The 21,622-nt window shown below is 31.0% G+C and overlaps 1 protein-coding gene across 1 annotated transcript; it reads left to right on the forward strand.

Annotated features, from left to right (window-relative positions):
- The first annotated feature begins 232 nt into the window (after positions 1 to 232).
- Positions 233 to 6,520, forward strand: LOC111699350 (uncharacterized). The gene is made up of 10 exons (XM_023470041.1): positions 233 to 477; positions 1,025 to 1,079; positions 1,690 to 1,751; positions 2,126 to 2,189; positions 2,859 to 2,944; positions 4,044 to 4,125; positions 4,528 to 4,628; positions 5,117 to 5,185; positions 5,637 to 5,750; positions 6,397 to 6,520. The coding sequence occupies exons 1-10, from the start codon at positions 455 to 457 to the stop codon at positions 6,446 to 6,448; spliced, it is 708 nt and encodes a 235-aa protein (XP_023325809.1). The 5' UTR covers positions 233 to 454; the 3' UTR covers positions 6,449 to 6,520.
- The last annotated feature ends 15,102 nt before the right edge of the window (positions 6,521 to 21,622 follow it).

Here is a 21,622-nt window from a genome sequence, read left to right on the forward strand (position 1 = left end):
ACACTTTAATTCTAAATTTCTTTAAAACCGAGACAGATTAGAAATTTGATCATGTACTTTTATTCATGTAGAAAATGAAATGTTTATGTTTTGAAATCAGCTGTTTTGATATTTACAAATTGACACTTGAAAAGACGACATTTAGTATACGCAGTCTCTAGAATGTTCACAATAACCTCAGATATGTAGTGTACTATGGAAATGGATTAGTCTGTAGTCAACACTCTGACTCAACAGGCTTCGGCCTATACTCGGCGGTCGGCATTAACTTACCTGGCTTTAAGGCAACAGAGCCCGTTCTTCTAGCTGGGTGTACTTATGTTGCAAGTGTTATCAGGACATTTTTTGCCTAAAAACCAAAATTTATTTATTAATTTGTAAATCATTCAAAAACAGGTTTTAAAAATTTCATACTTTCTTTATTCGTATTTAGTGGCAGGTTATCTGGATACAAATGGTCCTGATAACTTTGCATTGGTGGGTGTCTGTTTGTTTGTAGCCAATAAACGCCAAAACGCTGAATCGATCGAGCCCAAATTTTTTGTGAGACCTCGATTAAACAAAAAATTTAAACCACAAAATTTTTATATAAAATCCGCAAATTTTTTGTCTTTTTGTTTTACAATGTATTCAAAGAGAACATGTTTAATTAAATTAAATAGAAGATGGGCGCGAAGCGCTCCAAAAGCCTAGTATTATGTAATATAAAAATGTAGCTCAGGTTTAATTTTTTTGCTTTTTTGACGTTCTTTTTTTCATGCAGAAAAATTTCAAGTTTTTCTTTACTCTGAAAAAATGTCAGTATATATATGTAGTCAAATACCTAGGGCAAAGTTTAAAAAGTGATTCATATTCAAATGTTTAATTTATTTATCAATTGCGATTTTTAAATTTTTTATATTAATTTTGGCCCAACTATTTTATAATTATAATAAATTTTTCGTAATACATGATTTAAGACTGCAACTTTATAATGACCTAGAAGATGCAAATCAATCTAATTTTGTTTTCTTCTATTTTTTAGGAAAATGATTTCTCTGACACCAGAAACTATTGAAAGCCAGACAAAATACAAACAGGTCAATTTTTTTATTTAAATCATTATTCAAAGAAACAAATAATTCAATTGCTGCAGGGAGGCATAAACAGTAGAAAACAGCAAGTAAAAATTCTTTATTGTCGTCTCAGTCTCTGAAGTCTCATTATTTGTGGGTAACCCTGTATGGCAAATGAAGATTGCATCATGGTGTACAGATACTGTATACCTTATCTGATTGGGTGGGGGGAAAGTTAATCTTATGAGGGATTTAACCATTTTCCCTTCAGGAGGGTTTTGGCTGTTAACATTACCTTNTTTATCAATAGTAAGTAAGTCAGTAAATAATTAGCTATTTATGAAGTATAACAAAAACATACAAAATAAAGTGTTTCAGGAGAAAATAGTTTAAAACCTCCAAACATAGAAGTTGTGGGAATATTTTCCCCAATTCTGAAAAAAAGATAAAGAAAGTTACATATTTTTTGTTTATAGAAGCCAATGGTAAAACTTCCACGATTTTTTCAATTTTTTCAACAATTATTTCACCTTTACTAACCTTGGTCTTACCAGGGGGGGGAGGGGCAGATACGACCCTGATTTTAATAATTTCATGCTTAATTAATTAAATGTGTTTTTATTCTTTTTTTTAGTTTAAAGAAATGTTGTTCTCTGTGCATCCAAGAAACCTTCAAGTAGTACAGGTTAAAAGCAGGTTATTTTTTTAAATCATGCTTTTGTTTTTATTTTTTATCATCTTAATAAGCTTTGGAGAAACTTTTACTTCTTTAAGGTTTTGATGATTTTTTCCCTGAAACATTTTTAATTTCTTCCTAAGACAAGCTCGAGGGATAATCTAGTATATAATAAAGCTTTTCGCTCATATATATATATTTAAAGCGGGGAAAATGACTGGACCAAATTGGCTGATTTTTATTTTTAGAGAACTAAATAACAGTCTAAGAAAATGCGATTTTTAAAAAATCGAATTTTTTCCCAAATTGTTGAAAAAATTCCACGATCAACGTTTATTTACAATGGTTTATAAATGACAATTGTTTCACAGCTTTTAATATTCGATTTTTTAAGGTTTCCAGAGCTTAAAGGGCGAAGAAGAATTGATAAAATTCTAACGTTAGAAGAACTCGTTCAGGTTTAGTAAACTTTTTTCTAGAAGCTTCGAGCTATTGAGCTCTCCTGCTTAAACAACAATTGTTAAACATGTTGTTTTTTAGAAATATATAATTTAAATTGAATTGAATTTATCCAAAACTAAAATATTAGATTGTTCTGCTATCGGAGGAACATCTCAAAATGCTATCAATTGTTATTTTTAATAAATGCTCAATCTGTTTTGGATTCAATCAACCCATCAATTTCCTTAAAAAAAACAATAGGTTAAAAAATCTTTTATATGTATTTTTGATTTAAGTTTTAAAGATCTTATGAATGATTTTAACAAATTAATAAATAATTGGACAAAAGTGTTTATTTTGATCGAACTCTGGTTACTATGTGAACTGCATATTGTTATATTCTACTGACTGTTTCCTATTTAAATAAATATAATATAAATCTGTAGTTGCTTATTTTTATTAATTATTTTACAAATGGCCAATTTCTTATTCATGTTACCATAGGTACAACTATAGGTTGTATCTATCTATCTACACTGCTCTTGTAAAGCATAATAATAGTGTGACTAATGACTATGGTTCTACCTATGGTAGAACATTTAAGAAATTGGCCAAAAGTAATTTGGAAAATAAATTTAATATTTTGAGTAAATAATGTGTTCACTAGGGATATAAAATATATTCAGGAACTGGAAAAACAGCTCTCAATCTTCCCTGAGCGTGGTATCCTCCACCCCCTTCGGATCATCCTCGAATTCCTTACTCCTTTCAGGTATCTGGATTCTTATTCCTTTCAGGTATCAGGATTCTTACTCCTTTCAGGTATCAAGATCCTTACTCCTTTCAGGTATCAGGATTCTTACTCCTTTCAGGTATCAAGTTCCTTACTCCTTTCAGGTATCAGGATTCTTACTCCTTTCAGGTATTAGGATTCTTATTCCTTTTAGGTATCATGATTCTTACTCCTTTTAGGTATCAAGATCCTTACTCCTTTCAGACATCAGGAACCTTTACTCCTTTCAGGTATCAGGATTCTTACTCCTTTCAGCTTTTAGGATATTCTTTCAGGTATCAGTATTCTTAGTTTTTACTCCTTTGAGATATCAGGATTTTTACTCCTCTAAGGTATTAAGAGTCTTACGCTTTTCAGGTATCAGGATTCTTTTTCCTTTTAGGTATCAGGATTCTTACTCCTTTCAGGTATCAGGATTCTTATTCCTTTTAGGTATCAGGATTCTTACTTTTTTCAGGTATTAGGATTCTTATTCCTTTTAGGTATTAGGATTCTTACTCCTTTCAGGTATTAGGATTCTTATTCCTTTCAGGTATCAGGATTCTTACTCCTTTCAGGTATTAGGATTCTTATTCCTTTTAGGTATCAGGATTCTTACTCCTTTTAGGTGTCAGGATTCTTACCCCTTTCAGGTATTAGGATTCTTATTCCTTTTAGGTATCATGATTCTTACTCCTTTTAGGTATCATGATTCTTACTCCTTTCAGGTATCAGGATTCTTCTTCCTTTTAGGTATCAGGATTCTTACTTCTTTCAGGTATCAGGATTCTTATTCCTTTTAGGTATTAGGATTCTTACTCCTTTCAGGTATTAGGATTCTTATTCCTTTCAGGTATCAGGATTCTTACTCCTTTCAGGTATTAGGATTCTTATTCCTTTTAGGTATCATGATTCTTACTCCTTTCAGGTATCAGGATTCTTACTCCATTCAGGTATCAAGATCCTTACTCCTTTAACGTATCAGGATTCTTACTCCTTTCAGGTATCAGGATTCTTACTCCTTTCACAATTTAATCCTACACCAAGATTATTAAATTTAAACAATTTAGAATGAATCAAGTAAAATGTATATTTTTAGTGCTGCTCTGTTGGATGAATTGAATAAACTTGAAAAGCAGTTAAAATCCACCTTTCTTCAGACACAGCTACAGTACTCACAGGTATATATATTAATCCCAGATATAGAATTTATGGGGACAGTCCTTTCCTTCCCCCCACCCCTCTTAGAAATATCAATTTTCCCTTTTGAGACTATAGAACACAAAAGCAAATATTGTTTTCAATTAAAAATTGTTCTTTCCTATGGACTCTAGTGGGAGGGGGGTAACCATGGTGGTTAATACTTGTATTTTGTTGGGAACATAGAAACATAATACCCAATTTTTGGATTAAGTTTTGAAGATATTATATAAAAGAATTTAAAGCAAATAGTTTAGGGAAAAATGAAAAAAATGTACTCCAACTTTTAGTCTCAAAATAAATAATTTTTCCCAACAGGTAATTTTATTATGTTTTTATGAAGCCGTACAGTGTACAATCCTGTTTTACTTCCTTTTTGTAAGGATGTTCCTGTGCATGTGGTTGAAGTCCTTGCTCGTGAGTTTGACCGGGTTCCTGGCCGGGACTGGGAGAGGTTTGCAGAAGGACTTGGACATGATTTTCCGTAAGTAACATTGGGAAACAAAAATGTTTTCAAGAAATTCTTAATTTATTTTTCTAATGTTCAATATATTATTTTTTGACGAAGTAAAATAATCTTCAGATGACATAACCAATTAGTAACTAGCTCTAAAATGAATTAACAAAACATAGATAGAACAAATATTAAATTAAATAAGTGTACAAGTACAATGTAAATTGTACAATTACAACGTACACGGTACAGTATACACTTACAATTTGCATTGAACAGTGTACGATGTTGTCTCTAAACATCGTCTTTTGAGATAAAAATAAAAATGCGCAATTTGTTATTCAAACTTCGCAAAGCTGGTTGTTATTTTTCAAATTGTTCCAAGGGACGTAAAATAACTTAACGTCCCTCTGTTGGGGGAATCATGGGTCGGTAATACTGGTCAAAAGGTGGTAAAATAATTAATTTAATAATAATAAATATTTAATTAATATAAATAAAATATTAAACAAATCAAGGAACAGAGATGAAGTCTGCATAAGAGCTGGAGAAATTGATACTATAGAGAGAACATTTCCAGAAACAAGGAACAATCAATCAATCAACCAATCAAAATATCACAAATCAATCGAGAAAAAAATACCTATTGTTTAACCTAAATATCATATACGTAATCAATTAATTAACATTTTAATTAATCATGCAAAATATCAATCAGTAAGTTCCTATTTATCAATTAATCAATCAATCAATCAAAATATCAATCATGCAACAAAATAATTTACTAATTACTTATTACTTAATATTTACTTCGAATACCAGCGGATCGCCACAGCTAGTTGGGTTAAAGTCTGTTAGTTTTTTTACATTTTAAATTGGATAGTGGAGCTCTTTTTTAAATTTTCGCTCTCATTTTGTTATTTTTGAAAGAGTTAAGCTCTAATAATTCCTGTTAATTTTACTCTTAAACCTCCCTCTAGGAACTGCTATCTGGACTTCCTTATTTGAAAATATAAATCCTGATGATTTATTGATTAGTAAACGGTTAGCTGCGGTCTTTAAGATGTTTTCCGAGCGTTGTTTGCAGTACAGCGTTGACATGAATATCATTGATGTTATTGTTTCAACGCTTCAAGATGAAAATGTGTTTGGGTAAGATGCGATCTTAAAATAACTCGAGCATTATAATTCAATGTAACGCTTCATGTCATAGAACTGCATGTCCGATTCACAATGCTACCTTTTATCTGATAAATATTGTAGAAGATAGTTTATTATACCTTGAAGCGGATAATTTTTGACATTTTCCCTCAATGTTTCTGTAGCATCCGCAAGTTATTTAATAGAGAAATCATAGTTGAAAAGAATCAACTTTCAAAGAGAAAATTATGAAAATCTCATACATTTTTTACCAGACTAAGCTTTTAAGGGGACCATTGTGAATTGGAAATTCCTTTAAAGGGAGTGACCGGCTATGTTGAACTCAGTATGCAGTGTGGTGGAATAATTCTTTCGAATTCATTTGAGACATATTAAACTTTTTAAAGATCTTTAAATCCTGAGTTTGAGCGCAAATTCGACGTTTAAAACTCCTACTTTGGGGGTGGATACGTTTTAAGAATTAGTTTTTTTTTAAATTTTTTAATTTTAAAAAGTTTAACATGTCTCAAATGAATCCGAAGGAAGTTTTCCACAACACGGCATACTCAGTTAAACTACCTTACATAGCCGGTCACTGCCTTTAATAATTTAAATTAATCGTAAAAGCACGTATTTCACACTTACTTTTTTATTTTAGTACACCCTACAACAAGCTGGCTAGGCGAGTGCGTGAAGAAATGAGAAGATAAAAACTATTTTTATTATTATTTTGTTTGATGATTTCAAAAATAATATTAAATATATATTAATAATAGATAAAAGATATTCCCGGCATGATATATTGTTACCATAAATTAGACTGGGCTATCATTGACTTTCAACACTTAAACTTTTTAACTTGAGAGGAACTAGAAAAATCCAATATGTTAAAAGAAGAACATTATTTACTCTAATTAACCAGCTTCTTTTTTTACATTTATATTTGTCATGGCAAAATAGAAGCTTGCTAAAAATCAAAATTAAATTAAAAAGTGGTCATTGCACTTTATTGCACTGTATGTGAAAATGTAGTGAATTTAGTGACATCTATACTTAGGAGACATCTAGCGGCCAAACACTAGAGTACGGAGAAATACAAAGTACGCCTTAATACACCCGTTAATTAGGGACGATCCGGGCTCTGATGGATCAGTGGGATTTATTGAAATTGTCCCCTTACTAGCAGCCAGCCACAGGAATCCAATAATTCTAAACCACAAACCTCCAATCAGGGGTTATTTATTTAAACATAATTAGATGATTCTTAAACAAAAGTAATTTTACTTAAAACGGAACAGAATTAGTTTTGACTGAACTCTATCTTTTCAAAACATTCTCATGCCATATTTTTTTAAACAATTTAAATTTTTTTAAAGAAACAGTAGATGTATTTTCAAGTGACACTTAAGAGTGTCGAATGTCCGATTCACAATGGTGCCCTAAAAAGCTTTGTCTGATCAAGGATGAAATAAATATCAAGGTTTTTCATTTAGAAAACTAATTTTATTTTCAATTTTGGGTTCTCTTCAAAATTGACGAGCGCATTTCTACTGCAGAAACATATTAGATGCATTAATAAAATTTAACACTCGTCAGGCTAGAAATATGATAATGTTTTTTTTACCAATAAAAGGGATTGTAGACGTAAGTTCAAGTGACATACCTGATTTATAACGGTATCCTTTAAACCCAGATTATTGGGTATCCCTGTAACTTGACAATTGTTTACAAATATTTTAATAAACACACCCTAATTTTCTAATCTTTATATCATTGCAACCTGATAAACCCTTAATATTTTATGTTTTAAATATCAAAGGTATCCTGCTTAGATCATGTTGATAAGAACATTTTAGCTAGTGTCGATCGTGTTAAGTTTCTCTACAATTTGATTTAAAATTGCTGCTATGGACTCAGATTAAAAATAAATATTTTTATCGATATCTTGCTTTGTTAGAAACACTGAAAATTCCCATAAAAAAATGTTATTTTCTACATTTTTGATCAGATTAAGGTTTCCCGGGTACCCTTGTAAATATTGGTAATTGCTATTTTTGCAAAGAGGGTGAAATTGTACTTTAAGTCCCTTAAGAGCTGTTTTATCTTGAAATGATCCAGGCCTTTCTTATTTTTTGGTTTACTGTCACTTACTCGAATCACTGCTAGTGCTGAAATGGCCTTGCAGTGACGATCTAGTATAAATACAAATGTCAAAATGTAATGTCTTAAAAATGCGATTTACTATAAATTACAATCTCTTTCTGTGCTCTATGAGTGGTAATGCATGATGCAAAATTGATATTAATGGCAGGGTATTCAGGAGCGGGGGGGAGGGGAGGTATTATTCCATACTTTACATGAACTTGAACCCTGGTGTATAAAAAAGATATATTTATATACAGGGTATCCCAGTGTAAACATAAGAATTAAGAAACGACTTTAATATCGTTTTTGATTTTCGATTGTTGTATAGATGTATAGATTGTTGTAACTTGTATATCTTACGCTTTTCAGGTATCANTAAAATTACTTATAATGACAGATTTGTATTTCAAGAAAGCCTCACACACTGTTATCAATTATTTTGTTTGTGAATAAAGTACTTAGAAGCCCTTGTACTTGCATTCACGTTAAACTAAAGTAAATTTGGCGGTAAAATTGAAATCTTGAAATGTTTTCAAACATAACTCATGAAATTGAAGAGCTATTAAATAGAACCTATTCAATGTAATAACCAAATAAATTTGATTTTCTCTCACTTGTCCCAAAATCAAAGACGAGGTCAGAAACGTGATTTCATATAAATTGTATTATCTCCGTCTCTTTAGTTTGAAGTGTATTGTATGAATTTATGATTGTGGTGTATACCTGAACCCGCGGTTTTTATTCCCCACAAGAAAAATCATTGTATTCTTTGTGTTCATTAGTGGCTTCCTCTCATCCTATTGATACAACCCTTAATAATTCCATGTAACTTCGGAGTTGTGTCTTATCCGTTGTACAGGGATATTTATCTTTTTATTCTTCCTGAAAATTCTGGTTTAACATAAAATTATAATTTTTCAAGATTATACACTATACAGAGTGTCCCACGAAACATGACAGTTGAAAGATCACTTGAAAAGATCGTTTTTAATTGACAAAATAATTTGCAACATTTATTAATCAACCTAATTTTAAAAGTAGAATGCTTAAATTGATTAAGCAAAATACTCCTAGTCCTGGTATTGCCAAAATGAAGTCTGCCTTTCTGTGCTATTAGAATTTTCAGAGATTAAGATAATTTTGTAAGAATATCACATTATGTGTAAACTCCTAAGTATTATTATATTTGTAAATGTACATTGTACATAGTATCTTATATCATCTAATCTGTAAATGTAAAATCTTATTTGTTAATGTAGAATCTTATCTATAAATGTAGTATCTTATCTTTAAATGTAGTATCTTATCTCTAAATGTAGTTCCTTATCTGTAGATGTAGTGTAAGTATAGTATCTCTAAATATTGCATTATATCTGTAAATGTAGAATCTTATCTGTAAATTTTGCATTATATCTGTAAATGTAGAATCTTATCTGTAATTTTTGCATTATATCTGTAAATGTAGAATCTTATTTGGAAATATTGCTTTTTTATTTGTAAATGCGAAATCAGTAAATGTTTTTTTAACTTTAATAATTCATTTCTTATCTGTAAATGTAGAATCTTATCTGTAAATGTAGAATCTTATCTGTAAATGTAGAATCTTACCTGTAAATGTAGAATTTTTTCTTTAATTTAAAAAGTTATCTCATTTATAAATTAGTTTGATGAAGCACATACATACAAAATATTGCACTGGTATTCTAATTTATTGTCCTCTGTACGATTTAACAGCTTTAATTCTGTTAACCAGTCACCACTCCTTAGTGTGGAATTGTGTGATCATATGTTTCTTCTGTGTGTTTGTTATTAATCTGTTCATATTCATATTTTTAGTCAACTACAAAGCACGAGATAATACAAATAAAAATAACAATTTACTATGTAGTTTGGACCCGCCTAACCAGAGTTGGTTGTTTTATTGATTGGCCCATTTTAAGCGAATAAGAATTGTAAATAAATAGATGGGTGTACACTTTACAGTGTACATTTTAAATAAAACAATAATGATAAATCATGAATAAGGTAAGGAGGGGGTAAAAAAGTATAAGGGAAAGGGTGGGTACTCAGCGGAAGGGTTGTAACAGAGGGTAACATATATTATTAGAATCATGTTTATGAATTACAGGGCAAAGAAGACTAAGTTTATCCACATGAAAAACAGTTATTTTTTTACAGATATAACTTGCATAACTATCTGTTTTTTTATATGCAGTATGTTTGCTTTAGTTAATATCTTTTTCTTTATATTATAGCTCTCTTCGTATAGTGATATTTTTTTGTTAGAAGTATAATTTCTTTTAGTAGTTTCTTTGCTTTCAGTAGTATCTATTCATTTTAATAATATTGTGGTTAGTATTATCTTTTCGTTTAGAAGTATATTTTCTTTTAGGAAAATCTTTTCTTTCAGTATAGTATCTTTTCTTTTAGTAATATCTTTTCTTTTAGAAGTATCTTGTCTTTTAGTTACTCATATATTTTCATTTTAATAGCAATATTTTAAGTGATATCTTTTTTTAATAATATCTTTTCTTTTAGTAGTATCATTTCTTTCAGAAGTATCTTTTCTTTTAGTAAATTTTTTCTCTCAGATATAACTTTTTATTTTAAAAGTAATATTTTTAGTAATATCGTTTTTTACTAGTATCTTTTCTTTTTTAAGGTTCTTTTCTTTTAGCAGTATATTTTCTTTAAGTAATATATTTACGTTAAGAAGTATAATTTCTTTTAGTAATATATTTATTTTGAGTAGTGTTTTTTTTTAGAAATCTTTTTTAATAATATCTTTTCTCTTAGTAGTAACTTTAATTTTGGCAACAACTTTTTTTCTTCTTATTTTTTCGAATGTTTTCTAGCAATGATCTCTTTTATTTTAATTATACATTTTTTTAAGAATTTACTTTTCTTTTAAAATTGTCAATTAAAATTTGTGAACTACCCGGCACTGCATCACAGATACTAGTGTGGAATTGTTTGATTGTCTGATTGTTCTGTTTGTTTGTTAATTTACTGATTGTTTAAGATTAGAGAAGATGAATGTTAAACAGTAAATATCCCTGGTCCACCACACACTGGGTTAAATTCTGATTGTATCCTCCTTCCTTATTCACAAGGACAAACTCAGAGAATATTCGAAATCTGTGATCTTACGCATCACATGGAGATCCATTTTGATCTTTAGAATCTAATGCTTTTTGCTTGTCGATCTTATGGAGTTCTATTTTGATCTTTAGAATCTAATGGAGGCTCTTTTTTTAGTTTTGATCTTATGGAGTTCCATTTTAGTCTTTCGAATCGCAATGAGATTTTTTTTGGTCTTTTGAATCTAATGGAGATCCCTTTGATCAAAACTCATAAATTCATTAACCGACTTGCCTCAAATTTTTATTGAGGTATTCGGTATAATCTCGGAAATGTTCTTAGCTTGGTTCAGGCAAAGCTTGGTTCCCAAGCTAGTTGTAAATAAAAAAGGTTTCATATAAAAACTTAATTTCGAAAGTTTAAAAAAAGTGTTTTTAACAGATTTTGAACTATATTTGTTGAATTGTCTATTTCTCAATAAACCCCTAAAATGGGTTTCGAGAAACAAAAATACTAGATCTATGTGATCCAAATAATTGTATTTACTTAATTGGAAGCAATCTCATAGAAAATTATTAATAGCCCAAAAAGTTGATAAAAAACTATTGTCGAAGACTTAGAGAAGCCTGTTTTGAGCTTTCATTATACCAGACTATTATGCGTGCAGGCCTGGAGAACAATCTCTCCACTAAAACCCACTGTGTATGTTTGTAGATCACTGTAGTAAGCACAGAACACCTCTGTATGCCGAGTCCATTAGCGTCTGATCCAATCAGGGTTCAGTCATGTGTTTGTTGTCTATTCTGAACCAATATAGAACTAGTATGACGGCAACATCTATCTTTCATCTATCTCATTATTCAATCAGAGTTATGATTCCTTCAATCGGCGCTATCAGTAAATGGAAATATTTCCTTCTACTGAAACTATAGTGATGAAGGCTTAGTTTAGGATGCGAGATGGATGAAGAAACCCAACCTGAAGCAGTTCTTAAACCGATCAAGATTGGAGTTTATAAAAAAAATATCAAAGTGCAGACTGAGAAAAAGGCGAAACAAAAACAAGCAGATCTTCAATTTACAAGAGTTCTTTCAAGTTGGTGACTGATTTTGCCAACTGTTTAGTTTTCAGGTTTAGATGATATGGGTAGAATATGCAGAGGGAATCGTTTATGTTTGTGTTCACATATTTGTCGTGTCCAGATTATATCTAGTATTCAAGGTGTAATCTACCATTTACGAAGCTATACACAGTAGGCCGACATCATGCAGGGGTCTTCAAAATAATGTACAATAACAACTAAATACTTTAAAGAATAAGATCATAAAATTATAATATATTGATTATAAATAAACAGATAATTTAATTAAATGATTTATAGAAATAAAATAAATGTAAAAATGGATCAAAATTAAGCGACTGTTTTAAAAATTGAAATTAGTTGAAAAAATAATTTATTTAAAGGTTTCAAATTAACTATAAATGAACTTAATTAGGGACTGTAAACGTAGTTTTAAAGGGCCCCTTGCAGTGAAAAAGTGTTGAATTTGAAATTGTATTTCTTTGTCATGAACAGTCTCTTGAAATTACGTCGACATTTCTTTATTTTTAACTAAATAAATATTCAATCATTAATATCAAATCAAGGATTTAAATTAATTTGTTGAACATTATTTACACATTTATATAATGGCGTTTTACTTCATTACTGAATAATTAATTTGATAATTCAAGATAATCTTAGATAATTCTCTACACCCTAGTACTAAACCATCCCAACCCTACCCTGGAGAACTAGGAGTATGTAGAGATAAAACCAAGAAATAATCTACACCCTAGCACTAAACCATCCCAACCCTATACCTTGGAGAACTAGGAGTATGTAGAGATTAAACCAAGTAATAATCTACACCCTTGCACTAAACCATCTCAATCCAATTCTGGAAAACTCTAGAAATTTAATAATTAAAAATTATTTTCTGTAAAAAGATTTATTTTTGTGAAGTTGTGCAACCCTGATGATCGATCTAAAATGTTGAAGTTTTTTCAGTAGCGATCATTATTATTCCATCATGTATTTAGAAACCTGTAAATCCCCATTTTGCCAATATTTCTGAACAATACCTAGAATCTTTTATATTTGTAAACACTGTTTATACAGACTCCAAGTTAAAACAATTATAAAAAGCTTTTAAAAACTTTCAAAATATCTAAAAAGTGGAAGTCGATAAAATAAAATACTGTAAATATTTCTTAGTTTAATTTAATTTTTTTCTTGATATTTTTTTTAACCTCTTCCCTTCAACCCTATGCTTGTAATGTAATTTAATGGCTGTTATGGTTATGTATATAGATTTGAACTAGTTTAATGTATACTTTAACGTGAAGTATTGGACCCGCCCAGAATTTAATATACAGGGTGAATATATTGCATTCTCTGTATAATAATAGTGTATACAGGGAGACCCAAAAAAACATGATGAATTTGAAATTGTAGTTAATAACAACCTGTATCTGGATATATACAGTAGGACCCGTAAAACTGTGGAGTGGAAAGACGACTGTTGGACTCAAGTCATCATTTAAAAAGTTTAAGCCATTTTTTTTTACTAATTTTGAAATGTGACTAACACAGTAAACATTCGAATTACCCACATAAGATAAGACTAGCTAGAGACGACTGTACGGAATTTACACTGTCTGTTTCCTTATATTTACGATTCCCCCAGAGGCGCAACTAGGACTTTTAAGAATTTTCTCTAGATTTGGAACTGAGTTTTTGCCACAAACTCAAATATTCTAATCCCTAAATCTTTGCACCGAGTGGTGTAAACATTTGATATTTCAAACTTGGAATATTTTACCAAAAGAGTTCAAAGTTTGACTTCAGAACTTTTTTTTACATTAAATGTTTACAATAGCCTTTAGCCTTGAGAATTGAGAAAGATAAAAATATTTTTTTTTTAAACTAACTATAGTATAATAAAATTTCTACAAAAACTATATTGGTTTTCTTATTCATGTGATACTGATTTTCGCCATTCTTTCTTTCTTTTCATTCTGTAGGGGGGGGGGCGTGCCCGGCCGCCCCCCCCTAGTTGCGCCTCTGGATTCCCCAAAACTTGTTTCATACTTTGCCGCAATCATTAAAAATGCTATTAAAGACTAATTTAAAGGCAGGAGACTCAATTTTAATTTGAAATCGTCAAATTTAAAGAGTTTAAAGCCATCCTTTTTTACTGTCTCGTCCTTTTTGGGTAACTCTGTATGTATGAGTTGAGACGTTTTGTTTTGAAATGGTAATTTTCGGAAATCAATTAATTAAAACATTTCTCAAAATACACTATGAGTCATGACCCAGAGTAAAACATGGAAATCGATTAGGATTTCACGAACCTCTGCCCCTTTAGTAAAAGTAAATTCAACCTATATGTCTGACCGTGTCAACCTTGTTGCACCGGCTAGTCCTGTCCATAAAGCTAGGTACAGTACAATCTGGGACCGGAAAGGTTGTCCCGGCTCGTAAATTCAAATGTACTACGGCTGCCCGTGATTTTGCCATTTATAGTTTATATAAACTTTAAGACCTCAACTCCAGATAGAAACAACCGCTGTCTATAGCTTTACAATTTTTATATCTTTCTTGGTTCTAATGGATCGGAAAAGTTTGACCAAGGGCCAATGCCAAACTGGAAATGTGTTGAATTTGGACGATTTTTATTTCGTATCTGATGTTGTGAATCAGGCATCTCTTTCGCACTCCTGTATGCCGAGTCCATTAGCGCGTGATCCAATCAGGGTTCAGTCATGTGTTTGATGTTTATTCTGAACCAATAGAAATAGTATTGAGGTAACATCTATCTTTCTATCTATCTCATTATCCAATTAGAGTTATGATGAATCCTTCAATCGGCGCTATCAGTAAATGGAAATATTTACTTCTACTGAAACTATTGTGTTCAATAAAAGGTCACTTGAAATTGCAACGATAGTCTCATTAATGTCTAGAATGTTACCTAAAGACAATACTAATTCTCTTGTTTTATCTGTATAATCAATGTTACTACAACTCAAATCTAATATTCTATCTGCATACAAGGTTACTCGTTGGGTGATGACAGGATGAAAACCTAACACGCTGAACCAACCTAAGCTGAATCACGCCAGACTAAACTTAATTCTACGTAGGATAAAAATCTTAAATGTTTTCAAAACTTCTTTTATTGAAGAGATATTGAGAAGAACAAAATTGCTATAAATTTTTAATATGTAACCGAAAAATTAGCATTTTTCTTACTTTGCACAAGATGAAAACAACGTGACAAAGGTATACCAGTAATGTCACATACAATTTACCATCTCCTTCTGTCTAGGTATTAATCAAATTGAATTATATAGGCTCTCAAAATAAGGCTTATTTATTAAAAACTAAAACAATACTATTAACTAATAACTTAAAAATAAAAAATCAGAGAATATTCAGGGTTACCCACAGAGGTAAGCCTTCAAAGACGATTGTACGGAATTTGTTTACTCCGTTTTCTTACATTCTTCCTTGTAGGCCAAAACTGTTTTTTTTATGTGCTAAATCATTAAGTAAACCATAAAAATACTCTTCAGCCGTCTGCTACAGTGTTAGGGGTACCACTCCACCTTAAAAGAACTGTACGCGTAATTTTAAGTGACCTTTTGTTCAATGAGGGTCATCCCCAATTCTCAACAGTACCCTTTTAACTTTTGAGATATCAATATTTACCTTCTAAAAGTGGCAAAATATAAATATTTACATTCGAGTTTGGAAAGAACATAAAATATTCTAGACTTACCAGGTATTAATGTGACGTCATCAGTGTTGAGTTAACACGGTACGCCAGTGTACACTCCAATTTTACGTGTTTTTTACACATAGAGCGTCTTATATGAAATTAGATAATCCCCAAGCTTTAACGCCAAAACGCGCACATAATACTCAAAAACCTAGTCCCGAAAATCGCAATTTAAAGCTATAAACGATCTAATATGATGTTGGATACCCTGTAGCTTATAAGAGTGGATACACTGAGATCTTTGTCCACGATCATCAGTCGATCAACGGCTTAAAGGGTACCGTTGTGAATCGTGGAAGTCCCTCTTTTAATGCAAGGTCACTTAAAACAACGCTTACATTCCCTTTAAAGTAGAATCAGCATGAAGAATGATCATGATTTTGTCCATTAGACACACACTCTTTTACATTGGTTTGGTTTGCGCTCAATGATTCTCAAACTTAACGTGTCCTGTCCTGTACAATCATAGAGAAAAAGGAAAATATCAAAATTAAAAATGAATTTAAAAATTATAAATATTGGCATTAAATTCCAGGCCAAAATTGGGTCATGTGAGTTGCCGTATAACACATTTGGGCCCGCGGTCATTTCAGCCGTTTTGACGTTTATTATAAACAGACAAATAGACAGACAAACAAGCATATATATGAGATAAAATGTCAAAAAGAACGAAGATGACAAGTACTGTACGTTGGTCTATTTTTTAATTTATTACAGGGTTGTTGATGAACGGAATAGATAAAAAAATATTTTTTTTCAAAATCAAGATTTAAAATAAAAAAAGATATTAAATGGAAAATTAAATATTTCAGATTTTAATAAAGATATTTTTGAGATTTTTTTTCTGTCTTCTCTCTTTTATTTGGTTTAGATGAGTACGGAAGGATTTATTACTGAGAAAAAAAGCAAGGTCAAGATCACATCTCAGCTGGATAAAAATATATTTAGCATAAATCAGCTGATCTGATCAAACATATGTAGCATATATCAGCTGATCTGATACAATTTGTTTAGCATAAATCAGCTGATCTGATCAAATATATGTAGCATATATCAGCTGATCTGATACAATATGTTCAGCATAAATCAGCTGATCTGATCAAATATGTGTAGTATATATCAGCTGATCTGATAAAATATGTTTAGCATAAACCAGCTGATTGATCAAATATGTATAATATATATCAGCTGGATAAAAATATATTTAGCATAAATCAGCTGATCTGATCAAATATGTATAGTATATATCAGCTGATCTGATAAAATATGTTTAGCATAAATAAGCTGATCTGATCAAATATGTGTAGTATATATCAGCTGATCGAATAAAATATGTTTAGCATAAATCAGCTAATCTGATCAAATATATGTAGCATATATCAGCTGATCTGATCAAATATCTGTAGAATATATCAGCTGATCTGATAAAATATGTGTAGTATATATCAGCTGATCTGATAAAATATGTTTTGCATAAATCAGCTGATCTGATTAAATATATGTATCATATATCAGCTTATCTGATTAAATATATGTAGCATATGTCAGCTGATCTGATAAAATATGTTTAGCATAAATCAGCTAATCTAATAATGAGCATGTTCAAAAAAGTACTACGGGATAAATTCAGATATTTGAAAAGCAAGCTTTTTCAGTTTCAGATATCTATGGAAATAAAGAATAAGACTTCCATGACAAATGTACGGGGTTTATTCAATCCTTACTTCTCCTTAAAATCCACTTGAAGGAGAAAGTGATTACTTGAACGGCTTTGTGAACTCGTAACGCTTCTAGTTTTGATTTTATGGACAAGTCCAAGAGAAACAAACTTATCCGGTTTCATAAAAGAAATTCAAAAAACTTTTCTTTTTCTCAACCATATTTTAATCTTCCTTACAAGTTATTTAGTTAGATGAATGTTTCCTGAAAATCTTAACTGTGTCTGTCTCTGCAAAAGCGTTTGAAAAATTATCAAACACGTGAATTTTTAAATTTAATTATGGTCGTCCATACTGTCTCAACCTGTGAGAACCCTGTCTGTTTCGTGTAAATCTCCGTAAATCTGTACAATATTCACGCAACCTCCGTATATATTTGTTAAACATCATTTTTAACAATTTTATCGGTTTAAGGAAGATATAAACGAAGAAGGTTAGGAATTTATGAACATATTGTTAAAGTGGGGTCATCCTATTATTAATCCACACTCAATTTTGAGTGGGTTATATGGAGGATGAGAGGGGGGGGGGGTAGGGTCAAAAGATCTCAGTGTAAACGGGCATTTTCTTGAACCCTTGCAGCAGATAATAAATATGAGAAGAGTTGAGAATATCCTCAAAAAGATACATTACTTCATACATGGTAAATACAGGGTGTACTTTGTGCGTATTTTGGTTAACATTCTGTAGAAATGCATTACAATTAAACTGTAAAAATTTCATAATGATTTCAGTCTAAAAAAATTCGATTACAGGAGTATATCAGAAATGATATAGCTGGTCTAAATAATTAAGTCTATATTTATTTAAGAAAAAGAAGTCAAAAAAAGCAATTTGATACAATTCTTACAACTTTATAAAAGTCCAAATCATCCATCTTATGACACATAAATTTCACTAGAAGCGGATAATTCATTCTATACTCTATATATACACACGTCTACATTAGATCGAGTAGTGTTAGTCCACAATATTAGTTTATGCACCTCTGTGATAATCCTGCTAAATTAAGTCTATGAAAGTCTATAATAGTTCACAATATATCTATACTCTATACACACGTCTACATTAGATCGAGTAGTGTTAGTCCACAATAATAGTTCATGCACATCTATGATAATCCTGCTAAATTAAGTCTATGAAAGTCTATAATAGTTCACAATGTGTCTGTACTCTATACTCACGTCTACATTAGATCGACTAGTGTTATTCCACAATATTAGTTTATGCACCTCTATGATAATCCTGCAAAAATTGAGTATGAAAACTATAATAGTTCACAATGTGTCTATACTCTATACACACGTCTACATTAGATCGAGTAGTGTTAGTCCACAATATTAGTTTATGCACCTCTATGATAATCCTGCTAAATTAAGTCTATGAAAGTCTATAATAGTTCACAATGTATCTATACTCTATACACACGTCTACATTAGATCGACTAGTGTTAGTCCACAATATTAGTTTATGCACCTCTATGATAATCCTGCAAAATTGAGTCTATGAAAGTCTATAATAGTCAACAACATGGCTATAATCACATCTACATTAGCCATGTAATAAATATAGTAATAACAACCATATCTTGGAAACCTGAATACTGGGAGATTTGTATCTGGATTGATACATACTTAAGAATACTGCGAGGGTTGTATCTGGATTGATACATACTTGAGAATACCGAGAGAGTTGTATCTGGATTGATACATACTTAAGAATACCGAGAGAGTTGTATCTGGATTGATACATACTTAAGAATACAGAGAGAGTGGTATCTGGATTGATACATACTTAAGAATAAAGTGAGAGTTGTATCTGGATTGATACAAACTTAAAGAGCTATTGGAGTATGACATTTGTTACACCCAGACTAATGTTAGTCCACAATACTAGTCTTATAATGAAAATAATGATAATCCTACTAAATTAAGTCTATAAAAGTCGTGCTTCTATTAGTCCATGAAAATCTTATTTATGAGTGTCAATCATATATGCTCTAGTCATATCTCAGTCCCAAAAATCTAAATCTACCAATAATCATCTTTCCACCAACATATTTTGGTAGACTATTAGAATTTTAATAATGGCAATCATAGAATAATTCCATGCTACTAAACATCGGATGTAATGGTATAGTAACTTCATCCCATTGGCTTAGGTTTCTTTTCTAGTAACTTAATTTCTAACAATTATGTTTCGAGCAATGATATCTGAAACAAAACAAAAATGCAATATGTTTACAACCCAATATTTGAAATTTGCATTCAAATATTATTTTAAGCTGTCTTTTTCCCAATATATTTCTGAATTAATTTGCCTTTAATTATCCTGCTATCACCTTTAATGAGGCTTGAAATTAAATTTACGAGTTGAATATTGCACAGTGTTGTGTAGACAACCCTTATCATTAGTATATACCTCGGACAGGAGCGTGGGTGGAAGATATGAATTATTGTTGTTTAAATCCTTTATTATATAATTCTTATTGTCGGCACTCGGCACCAAACAAACATTAACCGATCTCAGCGCCCCCCCCCCCATCCAATGTCAATAAATAATCATCTTTAGCATTAGTTCTAGAAAATTGTTTTTATCCAAATTAAAAGTTTTGAAATCTCTGGGCAAAAAGTTGGCAGATCAAGTTATAAAATTGTATATTAAAATAAAATATATTATAATTATTACCATGTTACCAATATCACCATGTTATCAAGTTACCTAGCAACCAAGTTACTAAGTTACCAAAATACCTAGTAACAAAGATACCCAATTTACCAAGTTACTTAGTTACCAAGTTATAGAATTACCAAGCTTCCAAGTTACCAAAGTTACTTCTAAAATATTTCTTGTTATTCTTCTAATTGATTTAATGGCTTTACTTGATCTCATTAGACTGTTTATCGATGTAATCTAGCAGACATTACAGGGTTAATTAAGCTTATTAAACAGAATTCATTGATATACATCTATCTAATTTGCCATTATGCAATATGATAGGACTAGGATCAAGCAAGTGTACGCTTTGCGTCACCCGTTGTATTATTGTTTACATTTTTCTTACTTTATTTAAGAAAAGCATTGTAATATTTCTGTTTCCCACTTGGTGGATTTTATTAATGCTTAGTTGCCAACATTTTTTTATGCAATTTTTTCAACTGTGACCGTATATCAACCTTTTTTTGGGTCATATACATTGTATTCCACAAATGATTTCTGCATGCTTCTGCCTGCTCGGTTCTACTATTTTGACGTTTATAGACCCAAACAAAACCAAAAAAGGCTAATATAATCTGAGATTAATTTCCTATTTTTTCTATTTTGTATTAGTTATAGCAAATATATCTAACCATCAAACAACAGAATATCATTTGTGGCCCATAGTCGCAGTTCTGAACTGTTTACCCCTAAAATTAACCATTCTTTTGTCTAACCAATTATAAGTGCAGGATGAGACATGAATGATACCTTTTTCTCACGTCTCAGTAAAATAATTAGCTTTGTGTATTTAGAGAATTGAACAAAGAATAAAGATGGCACAGCACCGATTAAAAAAACTCTGCATATTGCTGATATGCTTATCTAATTCTGACGATACAAAACCATGCCAGGTTCTAGACAAAATATGAATTTTTAACACATATGATACATATTAATGATCAGGTTCTAAGGTGTTGGATTTTATAGGTTTCCAGAGTTCCAGGGTTTCAGGTGTCAAAGTTTCAAGATACAAAAGTTCTTAGGTTCCAGAGTTCTTGACTTCTTGAGTTTCAGGGTTCCAGGGTTCCAAAGTTCTAAGGTTCCAGAGTTTCAAAATTTCTTGGGTCTCAGAATTCCAGGGTTACAGGGTTCCAGGGTTCCAGCTTTCCAGGTCCAGGGTTTCAGGGTTCCATACTTCCAGGGCTCCAGATTCCAGAATTCCAGGGATCCAACTGGTTTCAGGGTTCCAGGGTTCTATGATTCAAGGGTTCTATGGGTCTATGGTTCCCTGAGGGTCTTTTGGTTCTTTTTAGTGTTCTATAAAGGGTCTAGAGTTGATGAGTAAATTTACATAGATTACTCGCCTACATGAGGTTAATAGTTCATTTCTAACAAGCGCTTTGTTCTATCTATC

This window comes from Eurytemora carolleeae, unplaced genomic scaffold, assembly GCF_000591075.1.
Source record: "Eurytemora carolleeae unplaced genomic scaffold, Eaff_2.0 scaffold77, whole genome shotgun sequence".
NCBI lineage: Eukaryota > Metazoa > Arthropoda > Copepoda > Calanoida > Temoridae > Eurytemora > Eurytemora carolleeae.

Coding starts and splice junctions, on each gene's coding strand:
- LOC111699350 (XM_023470041.1), top strand. CDS start 455: ATGGTCCTGATAACTTTGCATTG. Junction 478..1,024: donor GTCCTGATAACTTTGCATTG/GTGGGTGTCTGT, acceptor TCTATTTTTTAG/GAAAATGATTTCTCTGACAC. Junction 5,186..5,636: donor AGAACATTTCCAGAAACAAG/GAACAATCAATC, acceptor TTTATTGATTAG/TAAACGGTTAGCTGCGGTCT.